This window comes from Ailuropoda melanoleuca, chromosome 3 (assembly GCF_002007445.2).
Source record: "Ailuropoda melanoleuca isolate Jingjing chromosome 3, ASM200744v2, whole genome shotgun sequence".
NCBI classification, from domain to species: domain Eukaryota; kingdom Metazoa; phylum Chordata; class Mammalia; order Carnivora; family Ursidae; genus Ailuropoda; species Ailuropoda melanoleuca.
Window position 1 is genome coordinate 106,741,823 of NC_048220.1, and position 23,505 is coordinate 106,765,327.

Consider the following 23,505-nt stretch of genomic DNA (forward strand, 5'->3'; position numbering starts at 1 on the left):
ATTCCATACCTAAAATTATGGTTGTTCTCTCACTGACAATGACAGCTAGTAATTCAAGAACACATAGGTAATTGTAATTGGCTCCTTTTCTTGTTGTCACCATCTGTCAATCTCAAAGGAATGAAGGCAAAAAGAAAGACAAATTCCTATTGTGAAATCCGACTGCTCATTAAATTTACAGCATGCACTTAGTGGAAAGCCGAAAGAGGTTCTGGTTTTAAAATCTTACCACCAGTCCTTTGTTTGCTTCTTAAAAGCACACATTTGTCNTCTTGTTGTCACCATCTGTCAATCTCAAAGGAATGAAGGCAAAAAGAAAGACAAATTCCTATTGTGAAATCCGACTGCTCATTAAATTTACAGCATGCACTTAGTGGAAAGCCGAAAGAGGTTCTGGTTTTAAAATCTTACCACCAGTCCTTTGTTTGCTTCTTAAAAGCACACATTTGTCTTTTTAAGTATCTAATTCTGGTGGAGGTGGCAGGCCCCACTGGGGGATGGCTTTATTGATACATGTGTGGAGTGTGCTAGAACTATCTATGATGTCTTCAGAGGGTAACTTTTAACACTCCACAGAATGGGGTTATAAAGTTCCAGTAGAAATGGATTTACTTTATGGACAACTAACTTAAAAAACCTGAACCTATGCGATCTGGACATCTAACAATCTTTGTCCGCTGGGGACATATTTGCATGTTCTTTATAGAACTGTTGGATCTTAAATGAGTAAAGTTAATATCCAGTTACTCCTTATTCAAGTTCTCACTGAAATTTAGTTTACTAGTTTTAGACATTTTTTGAGTCCAGTCCTAAAGATGTTTTCATGCATAAGAAGCTGAAAGGGTGAGATGAAATCATCATTAAGGCCTTTTCTAACATTAAGATCTCCATAATTGACCTCCTTTCTAAAGTCTGATTGATAGGTCATTCACTTGCTCATTTATTGAACAAATCTTTTACAGAACATCAGCCATAAGCAAGACTAAAAAAAATAAAAAATAAACACATAGGCTCATTAATTCTAGGNTGACCTCCTTTCTAAAGTCTGATTGATAGGTCATTCACTTGCTCATTTATTGAACAAATCTTTTACAGAACACCAGCCATAAGCAAGACTAAAAAAAATAAAAAATAAACACATAGGCTCATTAATTCTAGAAGGTCAATACATAAAGGACAGCTAGATGTTAATATACCTAACACAAGACAGATACAAAAACTAGAAAATAAAGCTTATCAGTGTGAGACAGGTAGTGATTTGTGAGTACCAAATAAAAAAAATTCAGCATAACTAAATGAAATGAGAAATCACAAAAACCTAACATTTTTGTCTTGACCACCTCCCTGCATAATCTAACAAAGGATGATGAGGCAAATCCGACAAAGTGGAAGATTTAAGGGCTAGTGGAAAGAAAAGCTATAGGTAAATTACTTACGTAGGCTGATTTGGGTCATTACCTACTGGTGCTGCCTTCCTTGGTTTCCCTGAAATGATTATATACCCAGGGAGGCTGAAAATAATTGGAAGGTAACTCAGCAAAGAAAGCACAAGGTGTCTTGGTCATACTTGCTCGAAAGGAACCTGGTATCTTGAATTTCTTGATACTCCCTGCCTTCCAAGTCTTGCCTGGGCCTTAATTAGCCCTTGTAAATGGGAATTGGAAAAGGACAATGAGTGTGAATATGGTCTACCTGGCGGGGACTACAAGGACAAAAGATGGCTAAAAGGAAAACAAAATAAAAAAAGGGGACGTCCTAAAAATCTATGTGTATAAAAACCAACCCAAATGATCTAAATTCATATAACTCTAAAGCTTTATCATCTAAGTACCCAGATGTTGAACCAATCCCTACCATCTACTTTTCCCATGAAATACAAGATCCTATATAATTCCTGTTTTAGGGACCATCAGAAACATTTAGTTGAAAACACATAAACATATCCTCATTTCCACCTTTTAAAAAGATTTTCAATTGACAGTCATCAGAGTACCAATTTTAAAATAATTTTCTTAAACATATTTGGACAAAGGCCATAGGATCACTTGTCACATTGTTCAAATGCCCAACGGCAAGACTTCTGATGAGACCAAATTGGTCACATTAAATCAGTAGAGTATCTTAGAAATAAAGCCAATATGACTAAATCCAAAACAGATCACATGAAGTACCTCATGTACAATACAAACCTAGTTTAATAAATAAAGGAAACACAGGCGACTGTACTCTGGGAGAACATTCAGTTCCTCATGGCCCATTCATAGTCTTCTCTGAGACTCCACTGCCACTTCCACCCGGGCAAGTCTAATGGTGCGGCCATGAAGCTTGTAGCCATCTTGCCTTACTAATGCCACGGTGCCAGGCTGTACCCCAACACCAGCTGGCACATGACAGATGAGTTCATGCTCGTGAGGGTCATATTTGTCACCGATGGGTGTCATCTTCTCCAGGCCATGTTTGGCAAACACACTTTTCAGCTTTGCTTCTAAAAGTGATAACCCTCGGAAGATCTTCTCCAGAGTGAGCTTCTGGTCTCCAGGCTCTGTCTCCTCAGAAATGTACTCTGTAGTCTTCTCCAAAATGTCTGCCACTTCTACCAAGTCCTTACAGAAACTCTGAATTCCTAGAGAAACCAGACACTTTTATTGTCTGTGAGGAAATAACTTTGTTCCTGGGGGTGGAGTATGGGGAACGCCCAGATGAGTGGCTGGTATACTTGCTATCCCAGGAAGTGGGAAGATTGCCACACAGGACTCAGGGATCGTCATCAACGATTACTACCTTAACCCAACTGACAAACCAGTGTTTCGCTTGGAAGGCCTAAAACTGGGAAGCCTACTACGAAAAGGGAAAAGATGATTAGAACCTAAGAACTAGGTAAGACTGCATGCAGGAGGCTCAGAAACCCGTCCTGTAAAAACTGATCACTGTTTCTTGTGTTTTTATTGCTATTCACCTTTACTACTACCTTTACTACTATGCACATTTTGAAAATTCTCATACGTCTTAATTTTGCTAAGACATGCATTCTAGGTAGGGGCAAGATACTAGCATTTCACGGGGCAGGGGGCATTAATACGAAAAGTTAGTCGATAAGACCGTGCTAAGGGAGATTCAAGAATGGTTTATTCTCGAGGAACAGGGACAGGAAAGTAAAATACTCCATAGACGAGATGAGTCTCCAACTGCCTGCTTGAAGTTACATGTACTTACTGGAGACAAGTCACAAAACTTTCAAATCTTTTTAGTCACATGAACTGTTCTAAAAGTAAACTCAGTTGTTGAGAAACCCCATTACTCCCAATGTAGCATCTTGATTTTCCTTACAGAAATGTTAAGGAATGTCATCATTACAGATATCCTATGATAACAGCAAAGCCCTGGTGAGAACTAGTGAAGGGTGAAGGACTTTGTTCATCTGCTTTTAATCCAGGGACAGTTATGTTTTCTGTTTTTTTTAAGATTTTATTTATTCATTTGGGGTAGGGGGAGAGTGCATGCACAAGTGGGATGAGGGGCAGAGGAAGAAGCAGACTCCCCGCTGAGGAGGGAGCCCGACTTGGGGCTTGATCCCAGGACCCCGGGATCATGACCTGAGCCGAAGTCAGTTGCTTAACTGACTGAGCCACCCAGGCACCCCAATCCAGGGGTGCCATGTGTCAAAACAGGCAGCCAACTTAACTGTATTCAGAGGTAAAAAGGAACATCACCCACAGGGAAGCGAAGAAGAGATGACAGAGAAGAAATTTCCTAGGACTTGCTCGCCTAGGTTCTGGAAGGAACAACTGACAGAGGTAGGAATTCTATCTTTAACTTCTGGGTGACAGAGATCCATTATGGCATCTTGAGCAAAACAAGTTTAATAGGATTCAAATTAGTCTAATAATAATGTGCATAAAGGATTTGGGGTACTGGGGCATGAAGGAATGCTGATGTGACCTGGTCTGGGGTAGGAGAGGAGGCGAAGGAAAGGAAAGAGTAAAACCAGCAGACATTTCCAGGGAACCATACTTGGCGTGATCAAAGTTCCACAAGATACCTCCCCCACCTCCATTGGCGATGGCAGCCATAAATATTAATGGCTATTAATGAAATCAGCTGAAAAGGTAGAAGAGATTTGCCGAACGCTTGAGAAGTATGCTGATTATATCAAAACTTCACCCAAGAGAAAAGAATGTCTCATAAAGATCAATCAGGGGGTACTAAACGTATCTCCTGGCTATTAAAAAAAGACATATACTCTAATAGGAATTTTGAGAGCGGTAAGCTTCTGGGCAGACTTGTACATTGTCACGGTACAAAGAACCCTGGCTTCTGTTCAGTCAAAGTGGTATGCATTTGGGTAAACAGAAGCCCAGGTTCTCTTGTCTGTATAGTGAGGGGTTCAGTCTCTGATTCTATTCTAATTACTGTTACTTCAATAGGAAGTTGGTGTCTGCACCATTTCTTGGGAGTGGGGGGTGGGGGAGAATCTTTATTACTGGCCACTAGAAGGAAATGGCCCAAGCAAATGACTTAAGTGGCATACTGCTAGACACATTTTGCTCTCTAAATAAATTAGATTATCAGATTATTTTGCGCTTAGCTAATATTTGTTTGTTCCCGGGAACCTTATCAATTCTTGAGGAAACTGATATAACTGATACAACCCATCAAAGCTTAACTTCTGGTAAGCCAATTTACCTGCTCCCTTCAAGCAGGAAAGAAGTCTTCCCCAGGTACCAGTTGGTTTATTTGCTACAGAAATTCCTTGTAGCTCAAAGATCAGTGAACTTTTCCTATCAAGGGCCATAAAGTAAATATTTTAGGTTTTGTGGGACAAGAAGGAAAAATCAAGGATCTTATGTAGGTGATTATTTAATAAATGAGAAAATTTGTTTCTACAAATTTTTAATGAAGAAATTCAGAACTGTATTTATGGACTAACACACAGGCTGCAGTTTGCTAAGCCCTGTCCTGATGGTTGGAAATAAGACACGAAAACTTGGATGAAACATCAGTAATACAATTTGGGGGTCAGTATTTAGCTGATACTCATACATAGCCTTGAAACGTGATGCCTCTAGCACTGAATGAAAAGCAGAAGACTATGCCAAAGCACTGGGGCTGGACAGGATGAGATAGGAATGAAGTGAACCCTATGCACAAATAGCAGATAAAATCCAGGGAACAGGAACCAGTGTGACGTAGGGGAAAGAGACTGGGGGTCAGGAGACAATGGACTCATGTCTCATCTGTCACCAATTAACTTTTTTCAGCTCACTTGTAAAAGGAGATTGGACTACATAGAATCCAAGGGCTCCTCAAGCACCTTCAATCTATGTGCAGTGAAAGTATAACGCTCTGTATGAAATTGTGAGCAAGGTGAGGAATCGGGAGATTTGCCCTCTACCCTTCAATCCCTATTGTTAACTTTCATGAACACATTTGGGACAACATGTTGTGTTCAGCGAAAAATTTCTGAAAGACTTTATTTTTTTATTATTTTTAACATGCAGCCTTCAAATGTATATATGCATTTATAATTTTATTTTTAAGTAATCTCTACACCCAACGTGGGGCTAAAACGCCTAACCCAGAGATCGCGAGATCGCATGCTCCACTGACTAAGTCAGCCAGGTACCCCTGAAAGACTTCAAATTGACCAAAAAGATTACTTGGTCATCAGTGAAAAAACAGATGCGATCTAGTACAACTTCCAGAGTTATCTGCTTCCAGATGGTCCAAGCCTTTGTCTTTGAGTTATTTTATAACTTAGAAAGTTGTAAATACTGATCGTAATGCAAATGATTTTTGTCCATAGTAGTGAAAGTTGTTGATTACTGCACTATGGATATAGACTAGTTCTGCCTCTATGAAGCAAATTTTAGCATTCCTGATTGTCCATGTGTCTTGTTCTTTGGATTCTCCTCTGAACATCTTAATGATTCACTTGTTTATTAATGAGTTCAACGGAATTGATTGTATAAGCACTAGAAGAATGTTAAGTGTACATGCTTGAAAAATAAAGTAACAAGGGTTTTGGTCAAAACAAAGGTAAGCATTATTTTAGTGAATGGTCCACCTGGCAACATTCCCAATAAAGATCTCAGAAAACATAAGGCAAGAGTGAAAGGGCAGGGTAGGATTGGTTTATGACCTAGATGTGTTTTTTACTATATTCAGTTTGGAAAACTGCTAGTAAGTGTCCTTAAACTAAAAGGTTTTTTGTTGTTGTTGTTTTTGAGAGAGAGAGAGAGTGTATGCCTGCATGCAGGGTGGGGAGGGGAGGGAGAGAATCCCAAGCAGGCTCCATGCCCAGTGCAGAGGCCAACTTGGGGCTCAACCTCCCGACCAAGATCATGACCCGAGCAGAAACCAAGAGTCCGACGCTTAACTGACTGAGCCACCCAGGTGCCCCAAACTAAAAGGTATTTTCATTTTTATCACAAATAAATCTCTCACCAAATATCTTGGCGTCTTCTACACATCTCTGGGTTCGCCGCCGTATGTTTTCACCATCGGCTACAGCTCTCTGGTATCTCATCTGACACCAAAAGCAAAGTCAAAATGATCAGAAAATACATGCTTGCTGATGGAAAAGAATGTTTCTGTTCACTTTACAAACTTCATCCTTGTGATAGGTTTTTATGAAGAAACAAAACAAAACAGGAGCTGTAGGCATCTTCGATCAGCTACTACAAATCCCGAGTCAAAGCAGCAACCTACTCTTTACAGCAGTCCTGACAGGCTGTCATTTAGCCTCCTACTCTGAACACTTAACAACAGTTTTCAAGCTCATTATCTTGAGAGAAAGCTTCCTTTTTCACACACAGCCAATACTGCCACTCTCTTTCTTTCACTGAACTGAACTCCAGGACAACAAACAGTAAATTTTAAAAATGTGTCATCTATTTGAAGGCAGTTAGTTTAGCTCCTTTAATCTTCTCTTTCATTCTTATAATCCTTGATTCCTTTAATTGCTCTCACGAGACATGCTTTCCTACCTCCTTACCATTCTGGGTGGTCTTGCTTTGGAACTACTCTAATTACTGCCCTCAAAGCGTGTTTGTCACCCGGGTATGGGAGAGTATGCCAGATATAGTCTGACTGGCAGAGTACAATGACAAACAACACACTTATACAAAAAATATCTCCCGAGTTTCTACTACATGCCAGGCACTGGGCCTCCTCTGAAGGTACCACAACATTAGCTATTTGTAAGTACTGTGACATCACATGTTTTTAACTACAACAGACTACTTTGTCTAATATACCTAGCAAGAGGGTGGAGATGGGGGAGAGGTAAAGAGCCAATGAGAGGAAATTTAATATAAAAAACTGACACAAAAACTATACGTGGATATTTAAACCAGAGAAGGGATGTGATGTGAAGAACAGACAAAATCTACTCACTGTTAGGTCCTGGACTTCCTTCTCCAGTTTCACAGCTTTAAGCTTTAAGGCTCGTTCTGCAAGAGAGGGCCCAAGCTCATCGGGAGGGTCCTCAGAACTGCAGTCCTCACCAGCAGTTCTCTGGGTGGCAGTACTGAAAGGATGTGGCCATCCCCTAAAGTGGGAGGGAGGGGGCATATGAAGAAATGCCATCACACACGGCCAAACTGCTTGTGGTCACAGTAACAACACCAAGACTTATAAAGGGCTTACTAGTTGCCAGACACCATTGTCAGGTTTTATGTAAATCATCTTTGCATCTCACAGTGTGTGAGAGAAATCATATTATCATCTCAATTTGTTTTTTAAAGATTTTATTTTTTTGAGACAGAGAAAGCATGAGTGGTAGGAAGGGGCAGGGGGAGAGGGAGAAGCACACTCCCAACTGAGCAAGGAGCCTGATGCGAGGATCCTGAGATCATGACCTGAGCCAAAGGCAGACACTTAACCGAGTGAGCCACCCAGGTGCCCCTATCATCTCAATTTCATAAATGAGAAAACTTAGGCTCAGAGAGGCTTATGACTTGCATAAGATCCACACAGCTAGTATTCTGTTGAATCAGGATACTGAACACAAGGCAGCAGAAAGAGCCAGAAGTGGGGACACAAAAGTCAGCAAAAGAAAACCAAGTTCTAATGCCCAGAACCAGCAGGGTAATATCAGAAGCGGGAATTCAAAACACAAAGCCATACATTTCTGCTTCAATCCTTCATTTTACACATGGGAAAATTAAGCCCAGTAAAGGGTNAAGAGACTGGGGGTCAGGAGACAATGGACTCATGTCTCATCTGTCACCAATTAACTTTTTTCAGCTCACTTGTAAAAGGAGATTGGACTACATAGAATCCAAGGGCTCCTCAAGCACCTTCAATCTATGTGCAGTGAAAGTATAACGCTCTGTATGAAATTGTGAGCAAGGTGAGGAATCGGGAGATTTGCCCTCTACCCTTCAATCCCTATTGTTAACTTTCATGAACACATTTGGGACAACATGTTGTGTTCAGCGAAAAATTTCTGAAAGACTTTATTTTTTTATTATTTTTAACATGCAGCCTTCAAATGTATATATGCATTTATAATTTTATTTTTAAGTAATCTCTACACCCAACGTGGGGCTAAAACGCCTAACCCAGAGATCGCGAGATCGCATGCTCCACTGACTAAGTCAGCCAGGTACCCCTGAAAGACTTCAAATTGACCAAAAAGATTACTTGGTCATCAGTGAAAAAACAGATGCGATCTAGTACAACTTCCAGAGTTATCTGCTTCCAGATGGTCCAAGCCTTTGTCTTTGAGTTATTTTATAACTTAGTAAGTTGTAAATACTGATCGTAATGCAAATGATTTTTGTCCATAGTAGTGAAAGTTGTTGATTACTGCACTATGGATATAGACTAGTTCTGCCTCTATGAAGCAAATTTTAGCATTCCTGATTGTCCATGTGTCTTGTTCTTTGGATTCTCCTCTGAACATCTTAATGATTCACTTGTTTATTAATGAGTTCAACGGAATTGATTGTATAAGCACTAGAAGAATGTTAAGTGTACATGCTTGAAAAATAAAGTAACAAGGGTTTTGGTCAAAACAAAGGTAAGCATTATTTTAGTGAATGGTCCACCTGGCAACATTCCCAATAAAGATCTCAGAAAACATAAGGCAAGAGTGGAAGGGCAGGGTAGGATTGGTTTATGACCTAGATGTGTTTTTTACTATATTCAGTTTGGAAAACTGCTAGTAAGTGTCCTTAAACTAAAAGGTTTTTTGTTGTTGTTGTTTTTGAGAGAGAGAGAGAGTGTATGCCTGCATGCAGGGTGGGGAGGGGAGGGAGAGAATCCCAAGCAGGCTCCATGCCCAGTGCAGAGGCCAACTTGGGGCTCAACCTCCCGACCAAGATCATGACCCGAGCAGAAACCAAGAGTCCGACGCTTAACTGACTGAGCCACCCAGGTGCCCCAAACTAAAAGGTATTTTCATTTTTATCACAAATAAATCTCTCACCAAATATCTTGGCGTCTTCTACACATCTCTGGGTTCGCCGCCGTATGTTTTCACCATCGGCTACAGCTCTCTGGTATCTCATCTGACACCAAAAGCAAAGTCAAAATGATCAGAAAATACATGCTTGCTGATGGAAAAGAATGTTTCTGTTCACTTTACAAACTTCATCCTTGTGATAGGTTTTTATGAAGAAACAAAACAAAACAGGAGCTGTAGGCATCTTCGATCAGCTACTACAAATCCCGAGTCAAAGCAGCAACCTACTCTTTACAGCAGTCCTGACAGGCTGTCATTTAGCCTCCTACTCTGAACACTTAACAACAGTTTTCAAGCTCATTATCTTGAGAGAAAGCTTCCTTTTTCACACACAGCCAATACTGCCACTCTCTTTCTTTCACTGAACTGAACTCCAGGACAACAAACAGTAAATTTTAAAAATGTGTCATCTATTTGAAGGCAGTTAGTTTAGCTCCTTTAATCTTCTCTTTCATTCTTATAATCCTTGATTCCTTTAATTGCTCTCACGAGACATGCTTTCCTACCTCCTTACCATTCTGGGTGGTCTTGCTTTGGAACTACTCTAATTACTGCCCTCAAAGCGTGTTTGTCACCCGGGTATGGGAGAGTATGCCAGATATAGTCTGACTGGCAGAGTACAATGACAAACAACACACTTATACAAAAAATATCTCCCGAGTTTCTACTACATGCCAGGCACTGGGCCTCCTCTGAAGGTACCACAACATTAGCTATTTGTAAGTACTGTGACATCACATGTTTTTAACTACAACAGACTACTTTGTCTAATATACCTAGCAAGAGGGTGGAGATGGGGGAGAGGTAAAGAGCCAATGAGAGGAAATTTAATATAAAAAACTGACACAAAAACTATACGTGGATATTTAAACCAGAGAAGGGATGTGATGTGAAGAACAGACAAAATCTACTCACTGTTAGGTCCTGGACTTCCTTCTCCAGTTTCACAGCTTTAAGCTTTAAGGCTCGTTCTGCAAGAGAGGGCCCAAGCTCATCGGGAGGGTCCTCAGAACTGCAGTCCTCACCAGCAGTTCTCTGGGTGGCAGTACTGAAAGGATGTGGCCATCCCCTAAAGTGGGAGGGAGGGGGCATATGAAGAAATGCCATCACACACGGCCAAACTGCTTGTGGTCACAGTAACAACACCAAGACTTATAAAGGGCTTACTAGTTGCCAGACACCATTGTCAGGTTTTATGTAAATCATCTTTGCATCTCACAGTGTGTGAGAGAAATCATATTATCATCTCAATTTGTTTTTTAAAGATTTTATTTTTTTGAGACAGAGAAAGCATGAGTGGTAGGAAGGGGCAGGGGGAGAGGGAGAAGCACACTCCCAACTGAGCAAGGAGCCTGATGCGAGGATCCTGAGATCATGACCTGAGCCAAAGGCAGACACTTAACCGAGTGAGCCACCCAGGTGCCCCTATCATCTCAATTTCATAAATGAGAAAACTTAGGCTCAGAGAGGCTTATGACTTGCATAAGATCCACACAGCTAGTATTCTGTTGAATCAGGATACTGAACACAAGGCAGCAGAAAGAGCCAGAAGTGGGGACACAAAAGTCAGCAAAAGAAAACCAAGTTCTAATGCCCAGAACCAGCAGGGTAATATCAGAAGCGGGAATTCAAAACACAAAGCCATACATTTCTGCTTCAATCCTTCATTTTACACATGGGAAAATTAAGCCCAGTAAAGGGTCTGTGTCAAACTGGAGTTAGGTCTAGAATTCTAAAGTTTTCTTGACCACAAGCTCCTAAGTAAGGCTCTTATGAAAAAGAACCTGTGTTAAGAGAAATTCTGAGTTGGGAACTCACTTCTGTGTAAAATCAAGTCAATTAAATACTTATAAAACACTATACGTTCCAGACTGTGAACTATAAACAGGTGAATAAAATGGATCTTTGTATTCAATCATGTTTGTAATCTAGAATTTCAGACAGCTCAAATGTCTGAAATATAGTTATTTACAAAGGAAAAAATTTAGAGCAGGGACTACTTTACAAATCTTGGATTGTAGGAGTTCTGACTCCTTCTTCAAGGAAGTTTCCATAACACTTCCTGGATTCCCATAATTTGAAGTAAAATCAACAAAATCACTGTGTGAGTACAAAAGGTCTTTAAAACCTTCTGTACCTTTAAAACCTTTTAAAATAATTCACTCATATAAACTGGCATATGTCGAAGAGCAGTCATTGAGGTGACATCCGTGCAAAGATTTAAAGCGGGTAAAATGAGTTTGCTTCAAGAACGGGGTGGGGACAGTCAGTAGAAAGCTATAGGCAAGATGGCTTTTATGTCCCAGACTTTCCAGGCTAGGCCTCAACTCAATTACTACAATCTGGTGTCAGATTGTATATCGTTCCACATTTTTGGTTCAGAAAATATGGTCACCACAGATCTGGGACAAATCACACAGGGTGAAATACCGCCTTCCAATCCTAACAAACTACATTTATCCAATTGAAAGTAGGTCAAAATACTCCCAGGGCCAGTTTAAAGAGAAAATGGTCAAAGCCCAAGACTGAAGAGGAGAGTTGAGGGTGATCCCTTCAATTCCTCCTGCTCCAGAACTGGAGTGAGGGGAAATTTTATCAGATGGGAACTTCTTTCTTCTGGTCACTTCCCTACATCACAAACTGGCAAAAAGGCTTTTAAAAGGCCCGAAACCCTGAATTCAATCTTGCACCCAGGTGCTAGGTCGAGTGTGTTAAGATAAAAAGGTGACAAAGGGTTCACGAGAAATTCCCGCAAAGAAATTCCTCGCAGCTTAATTTACATTTCGGAAGTCCAACCTTACTTACCCGACAATTCACTCATTTTTATTCTTTCTGAGGAAGAAACAGTCTAACAGGGAGTCGTCCCTGAGAATAATTAACTTTGCTCGCTAATTAAAATTCTAGAGCCCTGACTGATTTCTAATTTGGGTTCCACGACTACAGAGTATTTGAGTTTGGCAAAGTTACTGAACTTTTCTAAACCTCAGTTTTCTCCACTGAACGGGAGAATAAATAGAACTACCCATAGAGTTCCACAGTCGGCATGATAAGTAATCAATAAAAGGTGCCGCAGCCAATAGTGAAGAGCAGCAAATAGAACTTTATAGACTCCCGAGGGCAGGTGGAAGGGCCGTTTTGGAGACCAAGCCGACCGCCCTCCTTTTACCAACAGGTAAAGTGAAGCCGAGATGACGGGAAAGGGGGAAAAGGACTGGCTTAGGGTCATACAGGGAGTCAGCGGGGAGAATCCCAATTTAACTGCAGACACCCCCGCTGGAGGGAAAGGGGCCGGGAGACGTACATCCCCAATTCAGTCGATCCTCGGGGCTGAAGAGTTCCCACCTCCCAGGAACGTGACCTCGGCTCTTTCTTGGCCTGGCAAGGAGGCGCGGCCGTGTGCCTCAGTCTCCTTCTCTGTAAAATGGGGCCGTGAGCGCCGGATCGGACAGCCGAGAGGCTTGATGGGTCATTTCGCGCCCTCCAGCCCACAGCCGCCCTTCCAGTTTGCTTGTCGCGCACAATCCTCAACTCCCGACCCGCGGCCTGCCTCACTCACCTGCATTCGGACGCGGCACTCGAGGCCAGGAGGCGCTGCACCAGCCGCCGGACCGCCCATACGGACCGCGCAGCCATATTCCCGATCTCGGCTGACGGAGGCAGCGCATGCGCGCTTGCTCTAAACGACGAGATTAGCGAAATACCACGCTTCCCGGCAGCCTTCGCGGGCGCTCCCAGCCCGGGGCCCTGGGCAGGAATGCCACACTTCCGGTTATCCTGGCGCGCGCGCTGCTCGTGCCTATCCGGTGTCCCAGACGGAACGCGACACTTCCGGTCCCCGGCGTGTTGGGCGCGTAGGGCGGGCTCCTCTGGCGGGGCTGAGGCTCCGTGCTGGTCGCGAAATCCGCGGCCAGCCCAGGGGGGTCGCAGCTGTACCTTCAAGGAGCTTACGCGAAATTGTAAACAATAAGTGAATGCAAACGCGACTTAAAGTCAAAATATGACTGGTGTTTAAAGGGGGGGGGCGTGGTCCCCCGGATATCTAGAATACGTTGTGGCCGAGTGTGGGCAGTTTCCCCGGAGGAAATACTTGAACTGAAAGCTGAAGAATGAGTAGATGAAAAGAGGAGGAAAGTGGTTCAGGTAGAGGTAAACATCATCTAACAAGACCCAGTCAAGAGGGAGAGTATATTGCGAGTAAGGCGCTGAATTATTGGAGAAAAGAGGGGCAGGCAACACAACAGAACTAGCGGAACAGATCACGCGAGGGAGTTAAAAAACTTGAAGCCCGACTCCGCCATCACTCTTACCTGCTTTTTTCCCTCCAGGTCCCTTGTTTTCTGACTTCGCTATGTTTTAAAATGTGTATTTTCTCATTTCCCTTCACTAGAATGTGAGCTCCATGAGGGCAGAGATTAGTTGGTTATTGCCAATGAACGATGGAACAGTGTCTTAATGTAGTACACACAATTTTTTGTACAATGAGCTTGAGTCTTACTCTGATTGCAATGGAAACATGATACAAAACCTTCACACGTTTAACGGATCGTTTTGCCTCCCGTATGGTAGAGATTGCTGGGTCTAAACAAAGAGGTAGGGAGACAAGCCGTTGTACTAGTCCATGCAAGGGAGGGCTGTATTCTGTCTTGACCCCTTAATAGACCTTTGTAACACCCTATGTAAAGTAGCTACTATTTTAGGTGTGTCCAGCACATTTCTGGTTCCGTATTTGTTTTTTATTTGTTTTGTTTTCTTTTTGTTTGTTCTCCCAACTAGAGTTTTAGCAAGAGGGTGCGTGTCTTGTTCACAGCGGTGAATTTCTGTGATTTCTGACATCTAGTACAGTACATATACATAGTAGGTTCTCAACAAATATTTGTTGAATGGATTAATGGCTGATGTCAGTGGAGGTAGGAGGAAGTGGATGAATTTTAAAGAGATTTAGTATGGAAAACAGTCAGGAAGTGAGGATAGATTGGTGATTGGGGTTGAGGGCACTTGGAGTTGCCAGACTAGTTACTGGATAGTCCCTAAGGTAAAAAAAAATATTTAAGGAATTGGAAGTGTGCCGTCATCATTCTAAATATTCACCATAACATGCTTGCTTTTACTGTAGCTATTTGGGTCAGATATTCTCTCTGCTTGTCTGTGAGTTCCCTGAGGACAGAGCTGGAGACTTTTACATCTTTTTATTCTATTCAAGGCCCAGCCCAAATGTGTTGTAACCAACACCTGATATTTCCTTTTGGCCTCAGAACGGCAACATGGGTTAAGGAGGGATCATGATCCCCTTTTACATTTGAGAAAAGTGAGGCTCAGAGAGGTTGGTACACCTGCTCAGGGTCCCCCATTGAGGATCCAGGGACACTATAGAAATCTTACAGTCCCAACACTTGGCAGTGTTGGGAAAGATGGAGCTTCAAATCCACCCTAGAGCCATGAGCCTATACTTTGGAAAAACAAACAAACAAACAAAGCAAGGCATTTTAACAGATGAGGACTGGCATCTATGCTTTAGCCATTTTGTTTATACTTCTCTTAGCTAACTAACTTACACCAAATGTGCTGTGTATGTACATTCATCATTCATCTATTTGTTAAGTGCTAGTGTGCTTCTGAATGCTGCAGTGCAAGGGGAGGGGGTGGGGTAAGACATAGATGAAATGGAACCTTGGAACTAAGAGGAAGGACTGCTGGCTCCACTAATTCCTAACTGTGGGCTCCTGCAAGTTACATAACCCCTCTGGGCTTCAGTTTCCCGAACTGAACTGAAACCGAACAGTTTCCCGAACTGAAAACTGGGATAATAGATAATAGATAATGCCAGGAAAAGTGATTAGTTAGCACCAGGACTGGCTACACAATTTAAAGGGCAAAAGGAAAATGTGACAGCCCTTGTTCAAAAATTATTAAGACAGTAACAACAGGGTGCCTGGGTGGCTCAGTCGGTTAAGCGTCTGCCTTCGGCTCAGGTCATGATCCCAAGGTTCTGGGATCAAGTCCCACATTGGGCTCCCTGCTCAGCAATGAGCCTTCTTCTCCCTCTGCCTGCCACTCGCCCTGCTTGTGCTCTCTCTCTGACAAATAAATAAATAAAATCTTTTAAAAAAATACAAAAAAAGGTAACAGCAGAGCACGAAACCAAGCCCAGGACCCTCCTAATCCTTGTGACTGCACAGGTTATGTGCCCATGAAGCTGACTTTGGCTAACACAATTCCTGATGCATGAGTGCTCAATAAAGTTTATTATTAATTCTGTAGTAGTCCCCCTCTCAAGGATTCCCAAGATCTGTCGGTGGGAAAAAATGTTCAACCCCAAAATAACTGCATGAGAAAGAATACATGCTGAGGACATAATTGGATGTTGGGTGTCATTCCAGGATCCACATTTTTAAAAAGAACATTAACAATCCAGATTTTGTGAGCTCTTTTTCACTGGAGATGTTTAAGTGGAATCTAGATGAAAACTCAGTTATGGATTAGTTGCTTTTTAGCTTTTTGATGGCTGTGATTACCATAAAAACATCGTTTCTTCAGTGGAGAAAACACAGGATTTTGAGTCAGACATTTCTTATTTAGCTTAAGAGCCACTATTGACTGAGCATTTCTATTTCTCAGATAGTGTGCAAGATGCTTCTTCCCATGTACTATCTCGTTGAATTTCCCCACTAGTCTTGGGAGGAAAATGGAACTGTTAATCTGGGTTTCATAGATAAAGAAAACAAGAATCAGAGAGGTCAGGTGACTTTTCCCAGAATCAGAGGCAGGGCTCAAACCTAACCCTGTCTGGATCCAGGCTCATAAGCCCTGCCTCTGCCACTGACCAGCTAAGTGATTTTGGTCAGGTTATTTTCCCTGCTCTGGTCTCCAGCTACCTCAAAGGGTGGTAAAATTTGGATAAGGCAAAAGTATATAAAGCCCTAGGTAAGGTAAAGTATGTGAAACCTCCAGCAAAGTGTCCAAAGGTTATTCTGGGATTTTCTTTCTCTCTCCTGGAGCTAACCTTTGAGCTCTTGACAGTTAACTGGTTTTATCTTTTTTTAGAAGGAAATGTAAAGACCTAAAAATTGCCTACAGTGTTGAGAAAGTAGTGAGTGGCACAGCAAGGAGACTGCCCAAGACTTTAGGTCCTTGCTTCCCTATGAAAGTATGAAGTTTTAGTAAAGGGCACTCCTGGCAGAAACAAGCCACCGTCCTTTGATTCTCCCTGATAGTTTGACTTGACAGCAGATATGGAAGTGCAGACTGGACAGCCCTCAAGTGCAAATATCAGGATAAAGACATAAAGAGCTTCACTTGGATTTCTAGCCCGAGTTCCTGGAGCCTGAGTGTCCTATGAAATAGATAAAGGACTTGACTGAGCACAGAGGACCCCACCGATGCCTGCAATATCCTGTGGATGTGAGAAATCCATGTTCCTGTCCCTATCGCTGTGACCTGAAAATAAGTCCACGGCTGAGCCTCCCCTCGCCTGCTGTGTATCAGATCTCTAATTTGAAAACAACTCAAACACAGGGTTCTGGTAGCCGCATCTGTCTGGTTCTGAAGCACATAAGGAATGATTGCAGAATTTGCGTGTTGTCTCTAGTTTTTATGCACCTTTATGCAGGCAGGGAAATTCTGTTGCTTTTGCGGCCTCTTTACGTTGCCCAGAGGTTGTCAGTGATGCCCCGTCAATATGAATCCAATTGGCACACGTGTGATCAGATGATCAAGGCTTGTCTCTTTGTACTGTACTACCTGCCAATGCTTCAGCACTGTCTTCCTTTGCCCTAAAGCCTGGGAGTGGGACGCTAGAATGGGGTGGAATGGCTTATTCACATGTGCTTTCATTTCTTCTTCAGAAGTGAGGGCAAAGACATTTAACAAGCCCTTTACAACCGTGCAGATTTCTATCTCCCTCCACCCCCGTTTTCCACCCTCTGGGAAGTTACAAGGACGCCCTCCATGTCCCTCTCCCCTTCTCCTTCTTCCCGCCCCATAGTCCCCGTAATCATGCAGACAATACAGGCTGGTCTTTAGGGTGCCCTGGAGAAGCTACTTCCAGTGTCCTGGTGTCTCCTTGTGAAAAAAGTGTTTCCAATACAATCTTGCATTTCCTTTGGAATGAAATCTTCATCCTTTTTCTAGGTCTTCTTCATTTCCCATTCCTGAAGTCCAGAAAGACAAGACAAATCAGCTTGCTGAATATTCTAGTGTGACTTGCAGGATAAAAACATTCCACTGCACCTAATTGCTTAAAGATCTCCACTGGACAGATTAGAGAGCCACGGGTCCTAGTCTCACCCTCCTTCAGTAGCCGTGGTAAGTCCTTTCTCCACTCTGGGGGGCCTCATCTTTACGGGGGCTCAAATATCACAAAGTTTGTCTTTCTCAGACAAGGAAACTGAGGCCAGTCTCTGCTTGGCTCTAACGCTGGGGTGGGGTGAGGTAGGAGGCTGATGAGAGAGAAACCAAAGCAGTTTGTTAAGGAAGGGTGAAGGCAGGCAGCCTGCCGGGCTCCATTCTTTCCCCTGGAGCCTTGTAGGACTTCATCTGGGAGGGATACTGAAGTCCTGGCCAGTAGTGAATGGCTTTTTACCCATAAATGATGCATAGGGTTTTCAGCCAGCTCTGGAGGTGATGGTGTGAACCAGGATTAAATGGGATGGCTGGAACATTCTTGCTGGGAGGATTCCCCACTCCCAACCTGCTGGTCTTCTCCCAGTCTTCACCATCTAAACTGCAGTTGCTCAGGGCAATGACTTAGGAGTCATCCTCGATTCCTTTCTTCTCCTTATCCTCCACATCCCCATCAGCAAATCCTTCAGCTCTACCTCCAAAGCCAGACATTTCAAATCACCCCCACTACACCTTTCTCCTCTCTCATCTAGATGACTCCTAACTGGTCTCCCCATCCCCTTATCGGTTCTCAACATTGTTCCAGAATGGTGTTTTTTGTTTTTTTGTTTTTTTCTTTTTTTAGAGAGAGAGCATGTGCAAGGCAGGGCGAGGGGCAAAGGGAGAAGGAGGGAGAGTATCTTAAGTAGGTGCCATGCCCAACACTGGGCTCGACCTCATGAACCTGAGATCATGACCCTGAGATCACAACCTGAGCCAAAATCAAGAGTCGGATGCTTAACCAACTGAGCCACCCAGTCACCCCCAGAATGGTCTTTTATTTTTTATTATTTTTTTATTACTTAAAAAATTATTTATTTTTTATTTTAAAAATATTTGAAAAGACTTTGTCACAGAGAGAGTGAGCACAAGCAGGGGGAGCGGTGGGCAGGGGAGAAGCAGACAGAGGGAGAGGCAGGCTCCCCACTGAGCAAGGAGCCCAATGCCGGACTCCATCCCAGGACCCTGGGATCATGACCTGAGCTGAAGGCAGATGCTTAACCGACTGAGCCACCCAGGCATCCCCAGAACGGTCTTTAAAAAGGTAATTCATGGGGCTCCTGGGTAGCACAGCGGTTAAGCGTCTGCCTTCGGCTCAGGGCGTGATCTCGGCGATCTGGGAACGAGCCCCACATCAGGCTCCTCCCTATGAGCCTGCTTCTTCCTCTCCCACTCCCCCTGCTTGTGTTCCCTCTCTTGCTGGCTATCTCTGTCGAGTAAATAAAATAAAATCTTTAAAAATAAATAAATAAATAAAATAAAAATAAAAAGGTAATTCATATTCACAGATTTTTTGCTCAAAACTTGCCAATGACTTTCCATTATGTTAAACAAAATTCACAGTTCTTCTAATGGCCTACAAGGATCAAAGAGAAACAAACTGGCCCATAGGCCATATCTGGCCCACTGTGTGTTTCTAACATGCATCATCAGCTAAGAATGGTTTTTACATTTCTAAATGTTTGAAAACAAAAGAATAATAATTTTTCTTGATATGTGAAAATTTAATCAAATTCAAATCTCAGTGTCCATAAAGTTTTATTGGGACACAGCCATGTCCATCATTTGTTTACAAGTTGTCTACTTTCCTGCTACAGTGGCATAGCTGAGTCATTCTGAAAGACACTCTGTGGTCCACACGTTCTCAAATATTTACCTTTATAGACAAAGGTGGCTGATGTCTAGTCTAGATGATCTAGCCTCTGGCTGGTTACTTCTCTAATCTCACATCCTAATGCTCAGGTGTTTGTTTTTCAAGTCCACAATTTCTTTCTTTCTTTCTTTCTTTCTTTCTTTCTTTCTTTCTTTCTTTCTCTCTCTCTTTCTTTCTTTCTTTCCTTCTTTCTTGATTTTGTTTATTCATTTGAGAGAGAAAGAGAGAGAAAGCATGAGCAGGGGGGAGAAGCAAGGGGAGAGGGAGAAGCAGGTTCCCCGCTGAGCAGGGAGCCCGAAGAGGGGCTCGATCCCGGAGCCCGAAGAGGGGCTCGATCCCAGAACCCTGGGATCATGACCTGAGCTGAAGGCAGATGCTTAACCGACTGAGCCACCCAGGTGCCCCTCAAGTCCACACTTTCTTATCCCCAATTCTGAAATCCAGAAAGCCCTGAAACCAGATTTTTTCTCAAGTGTTTTGGCACAAACTCAGCTGGGGGCAAAACCTGATCCGAACTGATGTGAGGCTGTTTATAATCTACTCCACATGGTGTGACTATTCAAATGCCTTCTTGTAGAATTCTTAACATGTTTGCTTTCAGGGTACTTCCTGAGAACTTGTTGGGGTTTTTCAGCATATACAGTAGATGTACTATATTACCTTTGTAAAATCGCAGAACTTAGGAACACAGCTGGCCCCAAGAGGATACTGGGCCAGTATCATGGAGTGAGCCCGGGACTTAGAAGTGGAAGAGGCTGGTTTGCATCCCAGTACAGTGACACCCTGCATAATCTTGGGCAGGTCCTGTTACTCCCTGATCTTCCGTTTCCTCGCCTATGAAACGGAGCCTTTCCAGTCTCAAAACCCACCATAGGCTCAGAAACCGGAAAACTAAGTTTGTTAGGACTGTGTATTAAAAGTGAGTAAAGTAGGGGCGCCTGGGTGGCACAGCGGTTAAGCGTCTGCCTTCAGCTCAGGGCGTGGTCCGGGCGTTATGGGATCGAGCCCCATGTCAGGCTCCTCTGCTATGAGCCTGCTTCTTCCTCTCCCACTCCCCCCGCTTGTGTTCCCTCTCTTGCTGGCTGTCTCTATCTCTATCGAATAAATAAATAAAATCTTTAAAAAAAAAAAGTGAGTAAGTAGGTCCTGAATGAGATTTGAGGATCTTCTCTGAGCAAACTTCCGGATTGACTGCATGGATGTATTGGCAATTCTCTGCCTTTCTAACCGGCTGATTTTTGAGTTCTTGGTAAGGTTCCATAGAAAGGAGGCTGCCAGATCTCTGGATTGTAATTTGCTGAGCTATTGCTGTACCTTGGCTTTCTGTAGCACCCTTCCTTGGCTGGAGGTTACGATGGATGGGCTTCTCTTCCTCAGCTCAGAAATACAGTTGACAGGGACAGGTTGCTCTGGGGCATTGTTCTGGGGTTTATTTGCAGTTTCCTGTAGATGAGGAAAAATAGTTACATTGGCAAGGCCTAATGCTGGCTACCCACACCTGGCTTGCCCTCCAAAGAACGCAAATAGAAGGTGCTGCGCACACACGCCAGCACCAAACGGCAAGGGGAGGAACACGCTTGAGGGCCTCGGAATAAAAGTAACGACGTCTAAAATCACCGAGCCCTCACTATGCACCAGGCTTTGCGTGGATTTGCTCATTTAGCCCTTCCAAACCTACGAAGTAGGTACTATTATTAGTCATCCTATTTTATAGATAAGGACAATGGGAAGGTCAAGTCACTGCTCAAGGTCGCACAGCTGGTGAGTGGGAGAGCCGGGATTCAAACCCTACCGCCCTCTCTCTTCACCTCTCCCCTGTATTCCTTCTCCTCTTCTACAGTGCTCTCACCCCTTAACTTTTCCTGATAGTTGCTCAGTCTATTACTGGATGTAGTTACCGAAGTGTGGCATATTAATGGCTAAGCCTGCAGGGAATTTGAGAAGACCTCTCTTTATCTCCAAAGGCCATCAAAAAGGATGGCAAGTAGTAGGAAAAGCCCTCTGGCGTGTGAATTTCAGGGCGCACTGGTGGGAGGAACAGCTGGGATGAGTCAACCACTTCCAGCTCCTCCTCCAGCCCTCTGAGAGTTTGCCTTTGTCCTTTAAGCTCTTTGTCTGTAAATGAGGTTGGAAAGCCCCGTGGAGAGGAAGCAGGGGGGCAGAAGGAACAGCCTGGCTTCCCAGACGTGGGATGTGGTGTGACCAGGCAGTACTGTGGCCTCAGACAACAAAGGTAACAATACAGTTTCCAGTGACAACTGAAACTCATCAGACAAGTTATTTCATCTCTCCGAGTCTCCATGTCCTTGTCTGAAAGCAGGCATAACTTTTATTCATTCAACAAACATTTGTGGCACTCCTATTTTGCAGACTCTGTAAAAGGGCTAAGGCTATAATGATAAAACAGACATAGTCCAATTTTTAATAAAAATACAACCTAGTGGGGCAGACAGACATTAGACAAGTAAAGACACATAAATACACACACACACACACACACACACACATCCATATACACATGTATACACAAATTGTGGCTAAGTGCTATGAGAAAAAATAACATATGGGACTCTCGGTAATTTACACCAGTGGTTCCCAAATGGGGGCGATTTTGCCCTTCCAGGGAAAGTTTGGCAACTTCTGAAGACATCTCTTGTTGTCAACGGGGTGTGGAGCTACTGGCATCTAGTGGGTAGACGCTTGAATGCTGTCAAACATCCCACAATGCATATGGCAGTCCCCTAGGAAAAGAACTATTGGCCCCAAATGTCAGGAGTGCTGAGGCTGAGACATTCAGATGGAGACAGAGATCAGCCAAGTTCTCCCTGAGGAGGTCTCATTTGGGGTGAGAGTATCTACCTTGCACGGTTGCTTGGAGCACTGGAGATAATGGATGTGCAAAACCCAGAGGATGGCCTGGTACACGAGGGACCCTAAGACAGGGCACATGTACTGGGGCTAACGCTGGGCTCTGGAGTCAGACTTCCTGGTTTGGGAACCTGTCTCCCATGCAACGGAGTGACCTTGAGTAAGTCCTTCAACATTTCTGACCACCATTTCCGTTTGTATCCAGTGGCGCCAATACACCTAGCCCTACAGCCCGGGAATGCCGTGAAGATTGTGTGAGATAATGGAGGTTAAAATGCAGGCCTATGGTTATTGTTCAACACACGTTTGTTATTCTTATTCAACATATCATAGTTAATAATTATCAGCAACCCAAAGGCTACTTCTAAGATCACATTCAGGATAAAAAGCGAAGTGGCAGACGCGGGGGAGACAGCACAGGCCAGAACTTGCTCTGGGAGTCCCCTTCCTAGCGGTGCCACCTACTGTTTGGGAGGCTCTCTTCTGGCATGTTCCGCTCCCCTTTGGGCATCCACCTGCTCATCTGCAAATGAGCATAACTCCTACCCCCAAAGAATGACCATGAAGATCTATAGCACGTGAGGGGATTAAGAAGCAGCTGCCCCTGGCCCAGAAGGGCACGGACTCACCCCACTCTTGTTCTTGCAGCTCACGGAGAGCCCCAGGGCTGGTCCGCCTGCCAGGGACTGCTGCAAGCGCTCCTTCACAGCCACCAGCCGCAGCTCCAGGTCGATCCGGCGCTCCTCCTTTGCCCGACACTGAGCTTCCAGGGCAGCCACGGCCTCCTCCAGATCCTTTAACTTCGCTCCTGTGTCCAGAGACATGGGTGAGAAACAGCAGAGCCTAGCCTGGAGCCTCGGGGAATTCGGCAGGACCTCAGGTTCTGGTCTGTCCTTCCCAGAGGGCTTTTCCAGCCCTTAGTCCCGATTCAGAGATGGATTTTGGGCCTGGGGTTCCAGCTCCATGCAGAGTTGTGTGGTTTTTACCTGCCCTGTACTGATTTCCCCACCTTCTGGATACAGAACCCTGATTTTCCCTGGGAAACCACCTTTTTCTTCCCATTCCCTCTAGTTTGGATGGAGCTGACCTCACTTTTACTTCAAGGGGTTGGCATATAACTTAGACCTGGCCCATAATC

General features: G+C 43.6%; 2 protein-coding genes across 3 annotated transcripts in view; both read right to left on the reverse strand.

Moving 5' to 3' along the window:
- Window positions 1–451: 451 nt before the first annotated feature.
- LOC105237135 (grpE protein homolog 2, mitochondrial) lies at window positions 452–13,206 on the reverse strand. 2 transcript variants are annotated; one of them, XM_034656902.1, is made up of 5 exons: window positions 13,026–13,206; window positions 10,385–10,538; window positions 9,434–9,515; window positions 1,032–2,623; window positions 452–898 (listed from the first exon to the last, which is right to left on the reverse strand). In XM_034656902.1, the coding sequence occupies exons 1-4, from the start codon at window positions 13,100–13,102 to the stop codon at window positions 2,259–2,261; spliced, it is 678 nt and encodes a 225-aa protein (XP_034512793.1). In that variant the 5' UTR covers window positions 13,103–13,206; the 3' UTR covers window positions 452–898; window positions 1,032–2,258. The 2 variants fall into 2 exon arrangements, 1 of the variants encoding a protein (XP_034512793.1); XR_004624277.1 differs by lacking the exons at window positions 452–898; window positions 9,434–9,515; window positions 10,385–10,538; window positions 13,026–13,206 and adding exons at window positions 6,445–6,526; window positions 7,396–7,764 and having other exon boundaries at window positions 2,492–2,623.
- A 4,069-nt stretch (window positions 13,207–17,275) lies between these two features.
- The window catches only part of AFAP1L1 (actin filament associated protein 1 like 1), a 33,189-nt gene continuing 26,959 nt past the window's right edge, over window positions 17,276–23,505 (reverse strand). The window contains exons 17-19 of the mRNA XM_011223558.3: window positions 22,997–23,175; window positions 20,814–20,942; window positions 17,276–17,616 (exon numbers count right to left, since the gene is read on the reverse strand). Coding sequence (XP_011221860.1) covers window positions 17,593–17,616; window positions 20,814–20,942; window positions 22,997–23,175 — 332 coding nt within the window. The 3' untranslated portion in view covers window positions 17,276–17,592. The remainder of the gene's footprint in view (window positions 17,617–20,813; window positions 20,943–22,996; window positions 23,176–23,505) is intronic.

Coding starts and splice junctions, on each gene's coding strand:
- LOC105237135 (XM_034656902.1), bottom strand. CDS start 13,102: ATGGCTGCGCGGTCCGTATGGGCGGTCCGGCGGCTGGTGCAGCGCCTC. Junction 9,516..10,384: donor AGGAAGTCCAGGACCTAACA/GTGAGTAGATTT, acceptor TTTTGGTGTCAG/ATGAGATACCAGAGAGCTGT. Junction 2,624..9,433: donor AGAAGACGCCAAGATATTTG/GTGAGAGATTTA, acceptor TGGTTTCTCTAG/GAATTCAGAGTTTCTGTAAG.